This window comes from Procambarus clarkii, chromosome 26 (assembly GCF_040958095.1).
Source record: "Procambarus clarkii isolate CNS0578487 chromosome 26, FALCON_Pclarkii_2.0, whole genome shotgun sequence".
NCBI lineage: Eukaryota > Metazoa > Arthropoda > Malacostraca > Decapoda > Cambaridae > Procambarus > Procambarus clarkii.
In genome coordinates, this window is record NC_091175.1 from 26,040,548 (window position 1) to 26,057,260 (window position 16,713).

General features: G+C 48.8%; 1 protein-coding gene across 1 annotated transcript; it reads right to left on the reverse strand.

Moving 5' to 3' along the window:
- Positions 1–282: 282 nt before the first annotated feature.
- On the reverse strand, positions 283–2,001 carry LOC123756940 (uncharacterized). The gene has a single exon (XM_045740351.2). It carries the CDS (start codon positions 1,999–2,001, stop codon positions 283–285), a length of 1,719 nt encoding a protein of 572 aa, XP_045596307.2.
- Between the last annotated feature and the right edge of the window lie 14,712 nt (positions 2,002–16,713).

Here is a 16,713-nt window from a genome sequence, read left to right on the forward strand (position 1 = left end):
TGTGTTTTCACGTGTGTGTTTTTGGTTGGTTATTGTTTGTCCCACGTGTTATGATCTATGTTATATGTTGTGTGTTATTGTTGTGAGGCCCCTCACACGTATGCCTTTGTTCTTTTGTTTTCTTTCCCTTTGTGTTCGTTTTCTGTATGTATTTGTTACTTAGTCGCATGCTTTCCAAGTACAAATAAATTTAAAAAATTCTACGTACAGTTTGTGCCATCTTGTGACATATTACGTCGTCTTGATCAGTTTTGTGTGTGGGAGCATTTGTAACTTGCTGTGTCACAACCACTTGCCCCGAGCCTGACCACTTGCTCCCAGCCTGACCACTTGCCCCAAGCCTGACCACTTGCCCCCAGCCTGACCACTTGCCCCCAGCCTGACCACTTGCCCCCAGCCTGACCACTTACCCTCAGCCAGACAATTTGCCCCCAGCCTGACCACTTGCCCCCAGCCTGACCACTTGCCCCCAGCCAGACCACTTGCCCCCAGCCTGACCACTTGCCCCCAGCCTGACCACTTGCCCCCAGCCTGACCACTTGCCCCCAGCCTGACCACTTGCCCCCAGCCTGACCACTTGCCCCCAGCCTGACCACTTGCCCCCAGCCTGACCACTTGCCCCAGCCTGACCACTTGCACCCAGCCTGACCATTTGCCCCAGCCTGGCCACTTGCCCCCAGCCTGACCACTTGCCCCCAGCCTGACCACTTGCCCCCAGCCTGACCACTTGCCCCCAGCCTGACCACTTGCCCCCAGCCTGACCACTTGCCCCCAGCCTGACCACTTGCCCCCAGCCTGACCATTTGCCCCCAGCCTGACCACTTTCCCCCAGCTTGACCACGTGCCCCAGCCTGACCACGTGCCGCAGCTTGACCACTTGCCTCCAGCCTGACCACTTGCCCCCAGCCTGACCACTTGCCTCCAGCCTAACCACGTGCCGCAGCCTGACCACTTGCCCCGAGCCTGATCACTTGCCCCGAGCCTGACCACTTGCCCCGAGCCTGACCACTTGCCCCCAGCCTCACCACTTGCCGCAGCCTGACCACGTGCCGCAGCCTGACCACTTGCCCCAGCCTGACCACGTGCCCCAGCCTGACCACTTGCCCCAGCCTGACCACGTGCCCCAGCTTTCCACGTGCCCCAGCCTGACCACGTGCCCCAGCCTGACCACGTGCCCCAGCCTGACCACGTGCCGCAGCTTGACCATTTGCCCCCAGCCTGACCACTTGTCCCAGCCTGACCACGTGCCCCAGCCTGACCACTTGCCTCCAGCCTGACCACTTGCCTCCAGCCTGACCACGTGCCCCAGCCTGACCACGTGCCCCAGCCTGACCACGTGCCCCAGCCTGACCACGTGCCCCAGCCTGACCACTTGCCTCCAGCCTGACCACGTGCCGCAGCTTGACCACTTGCCTCCAGCCTGACCACTTGCCTCCAGCCTGACCACGCGCCACAGCTTGACCACATGCCTCCAGCCTGACCACGTGCCGCAGCTTGACCATTTGCCCCCAGCCTGACCACTTGCCCCAGCCTGACCACGTGCCCCACCCTGACCACTTGCCCCAGCCTGACCACTTGCTTCCAGCCTGACCACTTGCCTCCAGCTTGACCATTTGCCCCCAGCCTGACCACTTGCCCCCAGCCTGACCACTTGCCCCAGCCTGACCACGTGCCCCAGCCTGACCACGTGCCCCAGCCTGACCACTTGCCTCCAGCTTGACCACGTGCCCCAGCTTGACCACATGCCTCCAGCCTGACCACGTGCCGCAGCTTGACCATTTGCCCCCAGCCTGACCACTTGCCCCAGCCTGACCACGTGCCCCACCCTGACCACTTGCCCCAGCCTGACCACTTGCTTCCAGCCTGACCACTTGCCTCCAGCTTGACCATTTGCCTCCAGCCTGACCACTTGCCCCCAGCCTGACCACTTGCCCCAGCCTGACCACGTGCCCCAGCCTGACCACGTGCCCCAGCCTGACCACTTGCCTCCAGCTTGACCATTTGCCCCCAGCCTGACCACTTGCCCCCAGCCTGACCACTTGCCCCAGCCTGACCACTTGCCCCAGCCTGACCACGTGCCCCAGCCTGACCACGTGCCCCAGCCTGACCTCACTACACGAGGGACTCCAGCCTGCTCGTCTACAGCCTAAGGTAAGCAACACCTCGATGCTCAAGCACCACCTTTATCAGCGCTGCTTATAGTGGCAAGCATCCATCTTATATACCTGGAATATAATGACTGTTCATGTGCTATATGAGGATTTTAATGTATAAAAACAAGTGTAAAATATATAATTAGTTTTCATACCATTGCAGGTAACTTAACAGCTCGTTGCCTCAGAAATCCTCCAATTGTTAAGGTACGTAACAATTTCCTTCTGTTAGTGGTCACTCGTGTATATATAAGCCAAGTTTACCTGGAGAAATGGGTGTCGCCAAGTTACAGGAATCGTAGTTTTAAGTGGAAAAGGGGCCCCCTTGGTGAACGATTCGTGTGGGTACAGTCCTGTGTAATGGGTGTGTGGAGGCGTAATTTCAGGCTGAAATACATCCAGCAAGAGGGATCTGGCCGGTCAATTTTCGTTGATGACTGTTGACAGGTCAGGTACTGGGAGTACACTCTCACAGAAAACTAGATAAACCCCTGTTGACCGACCACCTGTTAACTTGTTGGGTCTCTCGGGTATTTGAATACGTGGCAAAAAAGTGACTTTGTTACGAGGTTTAGAGTATGGAGTAAGGAGCTGTACACGTGCTCCCAGAGAGACATAATGGGCCACAATGGTCTAATTCAGATTATTCTATGATACAAAAATAGCGGCAATTATGTACGCTGATGGAGAGGTAGCAAACTGCAAAGCACATTGAGGTTGCTGTAGGTTGCCCCATTTGCCACCACATCATATGAGGTGGCAAATGGGGCAAGCATCAAACTGATTTATGCTAAGGCAGGATTCGTCGTAAATGTTGGTGAGTAGTGTTAGTGTTGAGGAGAGGAGAGGTGACCTGTCACTGCTGATGGGTGTAGTGACTGGTGAGGGTGTTGAGGAGAGCAGTGGTGACTGTCACTGCTGGTGGGTGTAGTGACTGGTGAGGGTGTTGAGGAGAGCAGAGGTGACTGTCACTGCTGGTGAGTGTAGTGACTGGTGAGTGTTGAGGAGAGCAGAGGTGACTGTCACTGCTGGTGGGTGTAGTGACTGGTGAGTGTTGAGGAGAGCAGAGGTGACTGTCACTGCTGGTGGGTGTAGTGACTGGTGAGGGTGTTGAGGAGAGCAGAGGTGACTGTCACTGCTGGTGGGTGTAGTGACTGGTGAGTGTTGAGGAGAGCAGAGGTGACTGTCACTGCTGGTGGGTGTAGTGAATGGTGAGTGTTGAGGAGAGCAGAGGTGAATGTCACTGCTGGTGGGTGTAGTGACTGGTGAGTGTTGAGGAGAGCAGAGGTGACTGTCACTGCTGGTGGGTGTAGTGACTGGTGAGAGTGTTGAGGAGAGCAGAGGTGACTGTCACTGCTGGTGGGTGTAGTGACGTGAGTGTAGAACGACAGGTGAACGTCAGTGAATAATGGAAAACCGCCTGACAAATACGGGTCCTCGTTCCAGGACTCAATAAAGCACCACAAATATCGAGACCCGTGGGGTGGAGTGGGGAAGATTGGAGCAAAAAAGTGATGGAAAAACGGGCGAAATTGTAAGCCCTTAGACAGGATTGGGAGAAAGATGAGCAGACCTCCCAGTAGAAAGATAGATTAAGTTGGAAGCTTTAAGGTTAGCGAAGGTATAAAATGCTTGAAAGAAAATATATTTTGAAGGTTAAAAGTGTCTGTTTTTAAATTTAATAGCTGAAAAATACTTATGAAATTACATACTTGGACTGAAATATTTTAATTTTGAACTTCGACGTAGAACTAGAGCTGAAGCCCATCTAAATTTTCTTCTTTTCCTTAGTCACCATCTTCTATATTTTTTATTTCGTTAAAATCGGAAATAAACTTATGAAGGTACGAGGGAGGTCTACGACTTGGAACGAGAGTCGGAGTCCAATAACTGGCACTTGTCCCTTGACTCCGTCTGAAATATGACTGTTTAAAATTTCATTTAATTTGGTTGCATACTTACGAAATTATGACAGACGACATTTGGAGGCCGGCCCGAGAACTAACGGCCGACCTTACCTTTCTAGACTTTTAGGTCTGAAGCCGCAACAGGAAGTTTGACACGAGACAGGCCCTAAAAAGAGGTGAAGCCAAAACCGGTGTGTACCCGTACCCGCCCCCCGCCCCCTTTTCCCCTCAAAACTTTAAATGGTAATTGTACCTTTTGCCCACACTTTAGATAAACCCTAAAAAGGTCCTTTTCAGGGTCGTAGGCCTCTCTTAGGGTCTTTCAGGGTAAAAAAAAAACATTTTTGGGGTTTTTGCCCAGTCCTTAACCTTAAAGAGGCCTGAAGCCAAATCCAAACTTTTGCCTAAAACCAAATATTCCGGATTTGTCTTAATTTCCCCTACTAATGCGAAGAAGGTAACCAATATTTGTGATGACATATTCTATACTTACCTAAGGTGACTCCTTACATCACCCACAGCAGCTAAGATGATGTCACCATCCGCCAGTAATGTCGGAAAATCCGACACCATTTTATTTCATACAGACAGATAAGAACTGTATTACCAACAAGTTACCCATAGAAAACGTAACTTGTAGTGGAATTACCGTCTAAAGAAAACGGGATATTATCACCACATACTATTATATTCTCCACCTATTATGGTGGGAATTATTCTTAAATACATTAGTCTTTGGACTTTACCATCATAAAAACATCTTATATAAATTAACTTAATTATCAATATTAAAGTAGAGTAAATGTGACCCTTCTATCACTTTCTGACATCTGGACAAGTAGGCAGGCGTCAGTGAGTGGGGAAGGAGGGCAGCCATTGTTGTTTATATGAGACCAGAGGCTCACACGGGAGCAAATTCGGCTCCTGTTAAATTTACTTGGACGTAGTGTTATGGAACCCAAAGGTGTACCATTGTCAACACGCTGTCTACAAATACAAGTTAAGTGTCTATCCGAAACCCGTTTATCATTCATTTATGGCCATTAATGTCAGGATATAGGGTTAGCCGGTTAGAACGCGAAATCGCCTCATACTAAAGGTAATTAAGCCAGGTCTTTAATGTTCCATGTACTGTATAGTGTTTTCTCTGATATAGCTTGTCATATATAGGATTCTGGCTTCACAGCTAGCGCACTTTTGACAGGTCAAGACGAGGATGCAAGATTATGTGCACCAGTTACTGGGTGATAGAAGCTACCTCAAAGAGGATAATTTGGTGTCTACACTCTAGTTATACCTGGTGGACTAACCTGCTGTACTATAAGAGAAGGAACCTCATCAATGTATGTAGCTATTACTGTAATTTGATTGGCTGCATATGTGTAATATAAACCCCCCCTAATGTGTAGAGGATCGATTTGTGAGATTATGAGATTATTGCAGAAATACAGTCCACTTATCATTATACAAATTGCTATCGAAGTATACAAATTAACGTAAATATAAATTCATATAAATTAAATAAATATAAATCTCACAGGTCGGTTCCCACATTATTTGGTCATCTTCGAACCGGATGACGGATTATTTGATCTTTTGAACCCACATTTGGTCATCTTAGTACCGGATGAACCAGTTAACCAGTGGATTCATTAAATATACTAGTGCAGTGTTATTTAAACAAAGCCAGCAGTCAAGACGGCAGCGTAGCCTCGAGGGAGCTCAGGAGCCTCCCTCAGCCCAGTTCAGCTTCGTCAGCGGTTTCATGCACACCCACAGATATTTGGTGGCGTGTTATTTCGTGAAATGACAGCGCTAATATAGAATCCAGCCAAATTAGTGACTGTGTCTTCGCGAGATTGTTCACGGATTTCGTGGTGTTACATTTCGCGAGAGATTATCTACGAATTTTGTGGACTTTATTTCGCGAGGTCACTAATAATATTTAATACTTCTAGATAATATTAGAAGTTTCATAGAGGCTAATTAAGAGGCTATTAACAATAATTGTGTATATTATTTCTCCAAAATAGAGAATTATTTAATATATATTGCACTAGTGATCACAGTAATACTAATTGCCAACCCACAACAGGGTAGGATACTGACTAGTTGAACTATTATTGTTCATCCTAGTCCCATTATTACTATAGTCAGTTGTACTATATTGAACAACCCAACACCATTAATGAATGGTCCAGACCCTATTTTGGGTGTAATTTTTATCAACTCGAGTTGAGTTGTATATATAATAATTTACTTATGATCATTACACCTTTGAGTGATTAATTAGTGTCTCTTCCATCCTAGGGTGATATAGAAGAGCTAACCTAAAGGTACTTCCAGTGACACTGGTTTATCACTCAAATCATTAGTGTGGATGATTGTATATATATATAATGTGTATTAATTTTAAGTGCTAACCTCTAGTAGAGGTAGGATTATTGCCTAGTGAGTGCAGAATTTACCCTAGGCTACCATTAGTGTTTGTTCAGTATTATGAGCAGCCCAAGTACAAGTCCCACAAGGCTTCACCAACGAGCCAGTATGGATAATGCAGGGAGAATGAAAAGAACCCTTGCAGGTCTTAAAGGCCACTTAACAAGACAGATCAAGAAATGTGAAGATTTGTCACAACAATCAACAGTTGATTATGCTGACCTGGAAAGCTATTATCAAGCAGCTGCAGGTAAATTTGAGCAAATCAAATGTCAAATAGCAACATATGTGGCTGAACTTGCCAATACCAATTTATCAGAAACAGAAATAGACGACATTATGGTTGATCTTGCGAATTATGAAGATCACACTCAGGCCACGTTACAGCCTTATGTCAAATTAATTGCCCAGAACAAGGCAACAGCAACAACAACAACAGTTGCATCTAATACGAGTCAAGCAGAAGCTCGACTCCCTCCAATTAATTTACCCACTTTCTCAGGAAAAGATGAGGAAGATTGGGACGAATTTTGGAACAAATTCGTTGACCTTGTAGACTCAAAACAATCTTTACCAAAGAGTAGTAAATTCTCTTATTTGCAAGGCCAATTATCAGGTGAGGCTAAAACAGTAGTATCCCATCTGAGATTAACTAATGACGGCTATGATCTGGCAGTAAAACTCCTCAAGGATAATTATGCTGATCCAGAAGTAAGAACATCACATTTAGTTCATGAGCTGTTGCATTTACCCCCACCGGAGGCTTCAGCTGATTCACTCCAAGTCTTCAAGCTGGAGGTAGAATCATTGATCAATGCCCTCAGCCTGACAGCAGATACAAACGGGGCTGAGTGGGTCTTGAAAATAATTGTCCAGGAGAAAATACCTAGGGACATATTGAGACAAATGAGTGCTCATTACAATAAAAGTATCTTATCTATGAATGAAATATCTGAAGGTTTAAAGTCAGTAGTTCATCAATTACGAACACATGACAAATTAAAACCACCAAGTAAACCCTCAGAAACCAATAATAGTAAACCACAGAGTACCAAAGGTACTCCAAATCAATCTAGACAATATAATTCAACACCAAAGTGGAACAGTGGCAGTGTGGGCGTATATGCAGTTGGACCCTCCAAGCCTATAGTTACTGTGTCACCCAAGAACGTGACACCAAAGGGTACTGGAAGCTATGGAACATGTTTGTTCTGCAATGAGAAACATTCAATGTACCACTGCCCTAATTTTCCTGATAGTGACGCCCGTGTTGAGCGACTCAAAGATTTGCAACATTGCACGAGGTGCCTCAGGAAACATAACATCAACGACTGTGAGACCCAATTACACACCTGTAATAGGTGTAACAAAGGTCAGCACCATGCAGCATTATGCAGAGACACCAAAACAACGTCTCCAAACCCCAAGGTGGAAGATAGCATTCCCACCACAGTACAGTACTGCAAGGTGCAACCAACAAAGAGTGTCCATTCGGCAAAGTCTAAAGGTAATACGACTTTGCCTACTGCCCAAATTACCATCCTGAATAAGAGGGCCAAGGTCCATACCCGTGGGTTGTTTGACCAAGGATCCCAGAGAACATATATCACTAAAAGGTTGGCAGATGAACTACAATTAAGGCCTGTAGCCCAGATGTCATTCAACATCTCAGGGTTTGTAACAGATGCAGGACCTCAAGTCTACCAGGTGGTACAACCATCAGTACGCTTAGGCAGGTACGTCTGTCGAGTACAATCCATTGTGGTGGACAAAATACCAGTAGACCTACAAGTTCAAGGTCTGCGAGCAACAGCCAAATTCCTGAGAAATAGAGGAATAAAATTGGCAGATAATATTAAGTCTGATCACCTCAACGACTTCGGTCTCCTTGTAGGGACAGACTATTGCCATCGATTCATCGGTAGCCCTACTAAATATCAGGGTATAACCATGTTAAACTCTGCAGGAGGTAAATTACTCTCAGGCCCAGTATCAAGCCTGAGGAGACCTATGCCTGCAGATAAACAATACTAGTAGAAATCTAAATTTGTCAGCTGATTATATTTCTCCAGTAGCATTATACTAAGGAGATTACAGCTGACTATACCAACAGAGGTTGATGTTAGTATCATCATTTAAAGCTGGAGATGAGTTCATGAGGCCTCAGTGGCAAATCAGTGAACAGTAGCCTAAAACAGCTACAAGTCACTGCGACCAATGTCACTGAACCCACTGCAGTCTCAGAACTATACTTTACTTTAATGATGAGCTATTCAATCTTCTGAATCAATTAACTAAATTAAAACCCCAATAAATCTGATGACTGATTTGATACATTTATTATTTAATCAAGATGTATTCCATGGGCCTCAGTGTTTATATATCAGTGACCAGTTACCTGAAGAAACTTCAAGTTATATCTATGTCACTGATCTCACTGCAGTCCCTGAATCATACTTGACTGTAGTACTTGATCACATCCAGTCTTCTGGGTTAAATAATATGTAATAAGGCTTGAATATTAGCCTTTCAAGAGTTGACAGGGAAATGAAATCGCATTAGACTTCTAACCCTTGCAACTCTAGTACGGGACATCCGTCCTGTACGAACAGACGCACAAATGTGTGATTACTAACTACTAACATCAAATTAATCTAATAATTCGAAGGAGGAGTATCGGTGTTCGTCTGTTCTAAAGAGGACTTCGACCCGTGAGCAGCCCCTGGGGAATTATGTCGGAAAATCCGACACCATTTTATTTCATACAGACAGATAAGAACTGTATTACCAACAAGTTACCCATAGAAAACGTAACTTGTAGTGGAATTACCGTCTAAAGAAAACGGGATATTATCACCACATACTATTATATTCTCCACCTATTATGGTGGGAATTATTCTTAAATACATTAGTCTTTGGACTTTACCATCATAAAAACATCTTATATAAATTAACTTAATTATCAATATTAAAGTAGAGTAAATGTGACCCTTCTATCACTTTCTGACATCTGGACAAGTAGGCAGGCGTCAGTGAGTGGGGAAGGAGGGCAGCCATTGTTGTTTATATGAGACCAGAGGCTCACACGGGAGCAAATTCGGCTCCTGTTAAATTTACTTGGACGTAGTGTTATGGAACCCAAAGGTGTACCATTGTCAACACGCTGTCTACAAATACAAGTTAAGTGTCTATCCGAAACCCGTTTATCATTCATTTATGGCCATTAATGTCAGGATATAGGGTTAGCCGGTTAGAACGCGAAATCGCCTCATACTAAAGGTAATTAAGCCAGGTCTTTAATGTTCCATGTACTGTATAGTGTTTTCTCTGATATAGCTTGTCATATATAGGATTCTGGCTTCACAGCTAGCGCACTTTTGACAGGTCAAGACGAGGATGCAAGATTATGTGCACCAGTTACTGGGTGATAGAAGCTACCTCAAAGAGGATAATTTGGTGTCTACACTCTAGTTATACCTGGTGGACTAACCTGCTGTACTATAAGAGAAGGAACCTCATCAATGTATGTAGCTATTACTGTAATTTGATTGGCTGCATATGTGTAATATAAACCCCCCCCCCTAATGTGTAGAGGATCGATTTGTGAGATTATGAGATTATTGCAGAAATACAGTCCACTTATCATTATACAAATTGCTATCGAAGTATACAAATTAACGTAAATATAAATTCATATAAATTAAATAAATATAAATCTCACAGGTCGGTTCCCACAAGTAACATACACGCACCCTTACCTAACCTCCCCTACACCTACCCTTGCCTGACTTTCCCCAACACCTGGCCACTCTCCAACAAATCTCCCCCACCATTACATCAATACTTCTCCAATTTCTCTCGCTAGTCTCCACGGAGCCACGCCCCACGCCCACATCTTCCTCCTCACCCCACACCCAGTCGCTGGATAATGTGGGGGGCGCCGAGGGAGGAGCCTCAACACGTTATGGGGCCAGTCGACCATTAAGAGAGATGAATGGGGCTCGAGCGGGGGTCCCCCTTGCCAGACATTAAGTCCCCACCTCGTTAATCATAGCGTCTTGGAGGGGGCCCGCGTCGCCAGCTGCCATTACTAAGCTTTAATATGCCTGCTCAAGCTGCAGGGCACGTGCACGAGGAACCTGTGAGGAACCTGTGAGGAACCTGTCAGGAACCTGTCAGGAACCTGTCAGGAACCTGTCAGGAACCTGTGAGGAACCTGTGGAGAGATGACTGTGAGGAACTTGAGAGGAGATGACCTGTGAGGGATTTTTCACTAGCTTGACAAAGCTTTGAGGAAATCAGCCGCAGGATAGCTATGAGATAACTGAATAGGTTGTGAAGAATGTGAGGGTTATCAAGGCATTATGAGGGACACGGGAAAGTTATGAGAACTATACAAAAAATCATAAATTAGATATGAATAAATTATGTATGATGATAAATTAACTATTAGTATGATGACGTTATAGTGAGCATGTAGGAGTTAAAGTGAGCATGAATGAGTTATAGTGAGCATGAGTGAGTGAACATGAAGAGGCTATGGTGAGTACATATGATTTATGGTGAGTATGTAGGAGAAAAACATATAAATACCCACGAAACCAAGTGCTGAATGGGTTGTGTCGTGAATGAATGAATGAATGAATGAATGAGACACTGAATGGGCTGCGTCGTGTTGGTAAACTAAAGGGAGGTTTACACTTGTGGAGGATATTCACACTCGCACAAACACAACATCAGACGTAATGGATAACATTCCCAGCAAACACAGACAAGAAGTAGCCATTTTCCCGTGATTAAATAATGGAACATTTCTGAGTTTTAACGATAATGTGTGTGTCTCTCTCTCTCTCTCTCTCTCTCTCTCTCTCTCTCTCTCTCTCTCTCTCTCTCTCTCTCTCTCTCTCTCTCTTTCTTAAATATCAATTACTAGGTCATTAGTGTCACCTTAAAACGGTGTTAGGAGCATTCCAAGACTCCTGATATGTTGGTGGTTGTTGAGGCAACTCGCTAGGACGTTTCATAGGAAGATTACTTGTCTAATAGGACGATTTTGCGGCGTTATGGAGAGCGCTGGCGTTACGAGGGACCACAGACTGACTTCTAGTTTGATACTGGGTTCGAGGCCTGTAAACCACTGAAGGATAAGAATTCACTATACATAACTGGCCGACCCCTCACTGTGTTCAAGAGAGAACTTGATAAACACCTCCAAAGGATACCTGATCAACCAGGCTGTGATTATACGTCAGGCTGCGAGCAGCCGTGTCCATCAGCCTGGTTGACCAGTCCAGCAACCAGGAGGCCTGGTCGACGACCGGGCCTCAGGGAAAGGGTCGATGATCCACTAAAATCAACGCTAGATAAGGAATATTATGGACCTAAACAGAGCCCAGGTTCAGGTTATGGTATACACTGTGGGTGTATACACTGTGGGTGTATACACTGTGGGTGTATACACTGTGAGTGTATACACTGTGGGTGTATACACTGTGGGTGTATACACTGTGGGTGTATACACTGTGGGTGTATAACCTAACCTGAAGGACTTCAAGTTGTACACCTAGAGGCAAGATCTTCCCCCAGTCGTTGTGGCACACTGATGATAGTTCCTGATGAACATATGACCCAACATGGAAGTCTCACACATGTTAATATATTTCATCGTGTTTGCTCGTACAAGTCAAAGCAACTATCACCAGAGCTAAAAATTATAGTAAATTTTCAGTGATTTATTCAATTCCTGTATTTTTCTATAAATTGGAACCGTTTTTTAATATATATGATAAATTAATATATAGGAAATTTGTATGGAAAAATCTCTTTGTCGATTTCACGATTTCCGTCTCAGATATGAATGATGTTAATATAAGTTTTTATTCAGTATTATTTACATTTTCATACAATTCTCTGACATCAGTCGATAAAGACCGCTGCTTATGACAATATTGAAGAAATACAGAATTAAAATATTCCGAGCAATCAATTCCAAGACATACATGACAGGCCAACAGAGTGGAGGAGGGAGGGAGAGACAGAGTGGAGGGAGGGAGTGAGAGACAGAGTGGAGGGAGGGAGTGAGAGACAGAGTGGAGGGAGGGAGTGAGAGACAGAGTGGAGGGAGGGAGTGAGAGACAGAGTGGAGGGAGGGAGTGAGAGACAGAGTGGAGGGAGTGAGAGACAGAGTGGAGGGAGGGAGTGAGAGACAGAGTGGAGGGAGGGAGTGAGAGACAGAGTGGAGGGAGGGAGAGAGTGGAGGGAGGGAGTGAGAGACAGAGTGGAGGGAGGGAGTGAGAGACAGAGAGGAGGGAGGGAGAGAGTGGAGGGAGGGAGTGAGAGACAGTGGAGGGAGGGAGTGAGAGACAGAGTGGAGGGAGGGAGGGACAGACAGAGTGGAGGGAGAGAGTGAGAGACAGAGTGGAGGGAGGGAGAGAGTGGAGGGAGGGAGCGAGAGACAGAGTGGAGGGAGGAAGCGAGAGACAGAGTGGAGGGAGGGAGTGAGAGACAGAGTGAAGGGAGGGAGAGAGTGGAGGGAGGGAGTGAGAGACAGAGTGGAGGGAGGGAGTGAGAGTGGAGGGAGGGAGTGAGAGACAGAGTGGAGGGAGGGAGTGAGAGAGAGAGTGGAGGGAGTGAGAGAGTGGAGGGAGGGAGTGAGAGAGAGAGTGGAGGGAGGGAGTGAGAGAGAGAGTGGAGGGAGGGAGTGAGAGAGAGAGTGGAGGGAGGGAGTGAGAGAGAGAGTGGAGGGAGGGAGTGGAGGGAGGGAGTGAGAGACAGAGTGGAGGGAGGGAGTGAGAGACAGAGTGGAGGGAGGGAGGGAGAGACAGAGTGGAGGGAGAGAGTGAGAGACAGAGTGGAGGGAGAGAGTGAGAGACAGAGTGGAGGGAGGGAGTGAGAGACAGAGTGGAGGGAGGGAGAGAGTGGAGGGAGGGAGTGAGAGACAGAGTGGGGGGAGGGAGAGAGTGGAGGGAGGGAGTGAGAGACAGAGTGGAGGGAGGGAGAGAGTGGAGGGAGGGAGTGAGAGACAGAGTGGAGGGAGGGAGAGAGTGGAGGGAGGGAGTGAGAGACAGAGTGGAGGGAGTGAGAGACAGAGTGGAGGGAGTGAGAGTGGAGGGAGGGAGTGAGAGTGAAGGGAGGGAGTGAGAGACAGAGTGGAGGGAGGGAGGGAGAGACAGAGTGGAGGGAGAGACAGAGTGGAGGGAGGGAGTGAGAGTGGAGGGAGGGAGTGAGAGACAGAGTGGAGGGAGGGAGTGAGAGACAGAGTGGAGGGAGGGAGTGAGAGACAGAGTGGAGGGAGGGAGTGAGAGACAGAGTGGAGGGAGGGAGTGAGAGACAGAGTGGAGGGAGGGAGTGAGAGACAGAGTGGAGGGAGGGAGTGAGAGACAGAGTGGAGGGAGGGAGTGAGAGACAGAGTGGAGGGAGGGAGTGAGAGACAGAGTGGAGGGAGGGAGTGAGAGACAGAGTGGAGGGAGGGAGTGAGAGACAGAGTGGAGGGAGGGAGTGAGAGACAGAGTGGGGGGAGGGAGTGAGAGACAGAGTGGAGGGAGGGAGTGAGAGACAGAGTGGAGGGAGGGAGTGAGAGACAGAGTGGAGGGAGGGAGTGAGAGACAGAGTGGAGGGAGGGAGTGAGAGACAGAGTGGAGGGAGGGAGTGAGAGACAGAGTGGAGTGAGGGAGTGAGAGACAGAGTGGAGGGAGGGAGTGACAGACAGAGTGGAGTGAGAGACAGAGTGGAGGGAGGGACAGAGTGGAGGGAGTCAGTGAGAGACAGTGTGGAGGGAGGGAGTGAGAGACAGTGTGGAGGGAGGGAGTGAGAGATAGAGTGGATGGAGGGAGTGAGAGATAGAGTGGATGGAGGGAGTGAGAGACAGAGTGGAGGGAGGGAGTGAGAGACAGAGTGGAGGGAGAGACAGAGTGGAGGGAGGGACAGAGTGGAGGGAGTCAGTGAGAGACAGTGTGGAGGGAGGGAGTGAGAGACAGTGTGGAGGGAGGGAGTGAGAGATAGAGTGGATGGAGGGAGTGAGAGATAGAGTGGATGGAGGGAGTGAGAGACAGAGTGGAGGGAGGGAGTGAGAGACAGAGTGGAGGGAGGGAGTGAGAGACAGAGTGGAGGGAGTGAGAGACAGAGTGGAGGGAGGGACAGAGTGGAGTGAGAGACAGAGTGGAGGGAGCGAGTGAGAGACAGAGTGGAGGGAGGGAGTGAGAGACAGAGTGGATGGAGGGAGTGAGAGACAGAGTTGAGGGAGGGAGTGAGAGTGGAGGGAGGGAGTGAGAGTGGAGGGAGGGAGTGAGAGTGGAGGGAGGGAGTGAGAGTGGAGGAGGGAGTGAGAGTGGAAGGAGGGAGTGAGAGTGGAGGGAGGGAGTGAGAGTGGAGGGAGGGAGTGAGAGAGAGAGTGGAGGGAGGGAGTGAGAGACAGAGTGGAGGGAGGGAAAGAGTGGAGGGATGGAGTGAGAGACAGAGTGGAGGGAGGGAGTGAGAGACAGAGTGGGGGGAGGGAGAGAGTGGAGGGAGGGAGTGAGAGACAGAGTGGAGGGAGGGAGTGAGAGACAGAGTGGAGGGAGGGAGGGAGGTAGTGAGAGACAGAGTGGAGGGAGGGAGAGAGTGGAGGGAGGGAGAGAGTGGAGGGAGGGAGAGAGTGGAGGGAGGGAGAGAGTGGAGGGAGGGAGAGAGTGGAGGGAGGGAGAGAGTGGAGGGAGGGAGAGAGTGGAGGGAGGGAGTGAGAGAGAGAGTGGAGGGAGGGAGTGAGAGAGAGAGTGGAGGGAGGGAGTGAGAGAGAGAGTGGAGGGAGGGAGAGAGAGAGTGGAGGGAGGGAGTGAGAGAGAGAGTGGAGGGAGGGAGTGAGAGAGAGAGTGGAGGGAGGGAGTGAGAGAGAGAGTGGAGGGAGGGAGTGAGAGAGAGAGTGGAGGGAGGGAGTGAGAGAGAGAGTGGAGGGAGGGAGTGAGAGAGAGAGTGGAGGGAGGGAGTGAGAGAGAGAGTGGAGGGAGGGAGTGAGAGAGAGAGTGGAGGGAGGGAGTGAGAGAGAGAGTGGAGGGAGGGAGTGAGAGAGAGAGTGGAGGGAGGGAGTGAGAGAGAGAGTGGAGGGAGGGAGTGAGAGAGAGAGTGGAGGGAGGGAGTGAGAGACAGAGTGGAGGGAGGGAGTGAGTGGAGGGAGGGAGTGAGAGTGAAGGGAGGGAGTGAGAGTGGAGGGAGGGAGTGAGAGTGGAGGGAGGGAGTGAGAGTGGAGGGAGGGAGTGAGAGACAGAGTGGAGGGAGGGAGTGAGAGACAGAGTGGAGGGAGGGAGTGAGAGACAGAGTGGAGGGAGGGAGTGAGAGACAGAGTGGAGGGAGGGAGTGAGAGACAGAGTGGAGGGAGGGAGTGAGAGACAGAGTGGAGTGAGAGACAGAGTGGTGTGAGAGACAGAGTGGAGGGAGGGACAGAGTGGAGGGAGGGAGTGACAGACAGAGTGGAGTGAGAGACAGAGTGGAGGGAGGGACAGAGTGGAGGGAGTCAGTGAGAGACAGTGCGGAGGGAGGGAGTGAGAGACAGTGTGGAGGGAGGGAGTGAGAGATAGAGTGGATGGAGGGAGTGAGAGATAGAGTGGATGGAGGGAGTGAGAGACAGAGTGGAGGGAGGGAGTGAGAGACAGAGTGGAGGGAGGGAGTGAGAGACAGAGTGGAGGGAGGGAGTGAGAGACAGAGTGGAGGGAGGGACAGAGTGGAGTGAGAGACAGAGTGGAGGGAGCGAGTGAGAGACAGAGTGGAGGGAGGGAGTGAGAGACAGAGTGGATGGAGGAAGTGAGAGACAGAGTTGAGGGAGGGAGTGAGAGTGGAGGGAGGGAGTGAGAGTGGAGGGAGGGAGTGAGAGTGGAGGGAGGGAGTGAGAGTGGAAGGAGGGAGTGAGAGTGGAGGGAGGGAGTGAGGAGTGGAGGGAGGGAGTGAGAGAGAGAGTGGAGGGAGGGAGTGAGAGACAGAGTGGAGGGAGGGAAAGAGTGGAGGGATGGAGTGAGAGACAGAGTGGAGGGAGGGAGTGAGAGACAGAGTGGGGGGAGGGAGAGAGTGGAGGGAGGGAGTGAGAGACAGAGTGGAGGGAGGGAGAGAGTGGAGGGAGGGAGTGAGAGACAGAGTGGAGGGAGGGAGAGAGTGGAGGGAGGTAGTGAGAGACAGAGTGGAGGGAGGGAGAGAGTGGAGGGAGGGAGAGAGTGGAGGGAGGGAGAGAGTGGAGGGAGGGAGAGAGTGG

Bases quoted from the DNA above. Each gene is read 5' to 3' on its own strand.
- LOC123756940 (XM_045740351.2), bottom strand. From the start codon at position 2,001: ATGGTCAAGCTGGAGGCAAGTGGTCAGGCTGGGGCACGTGGTCAGGCT.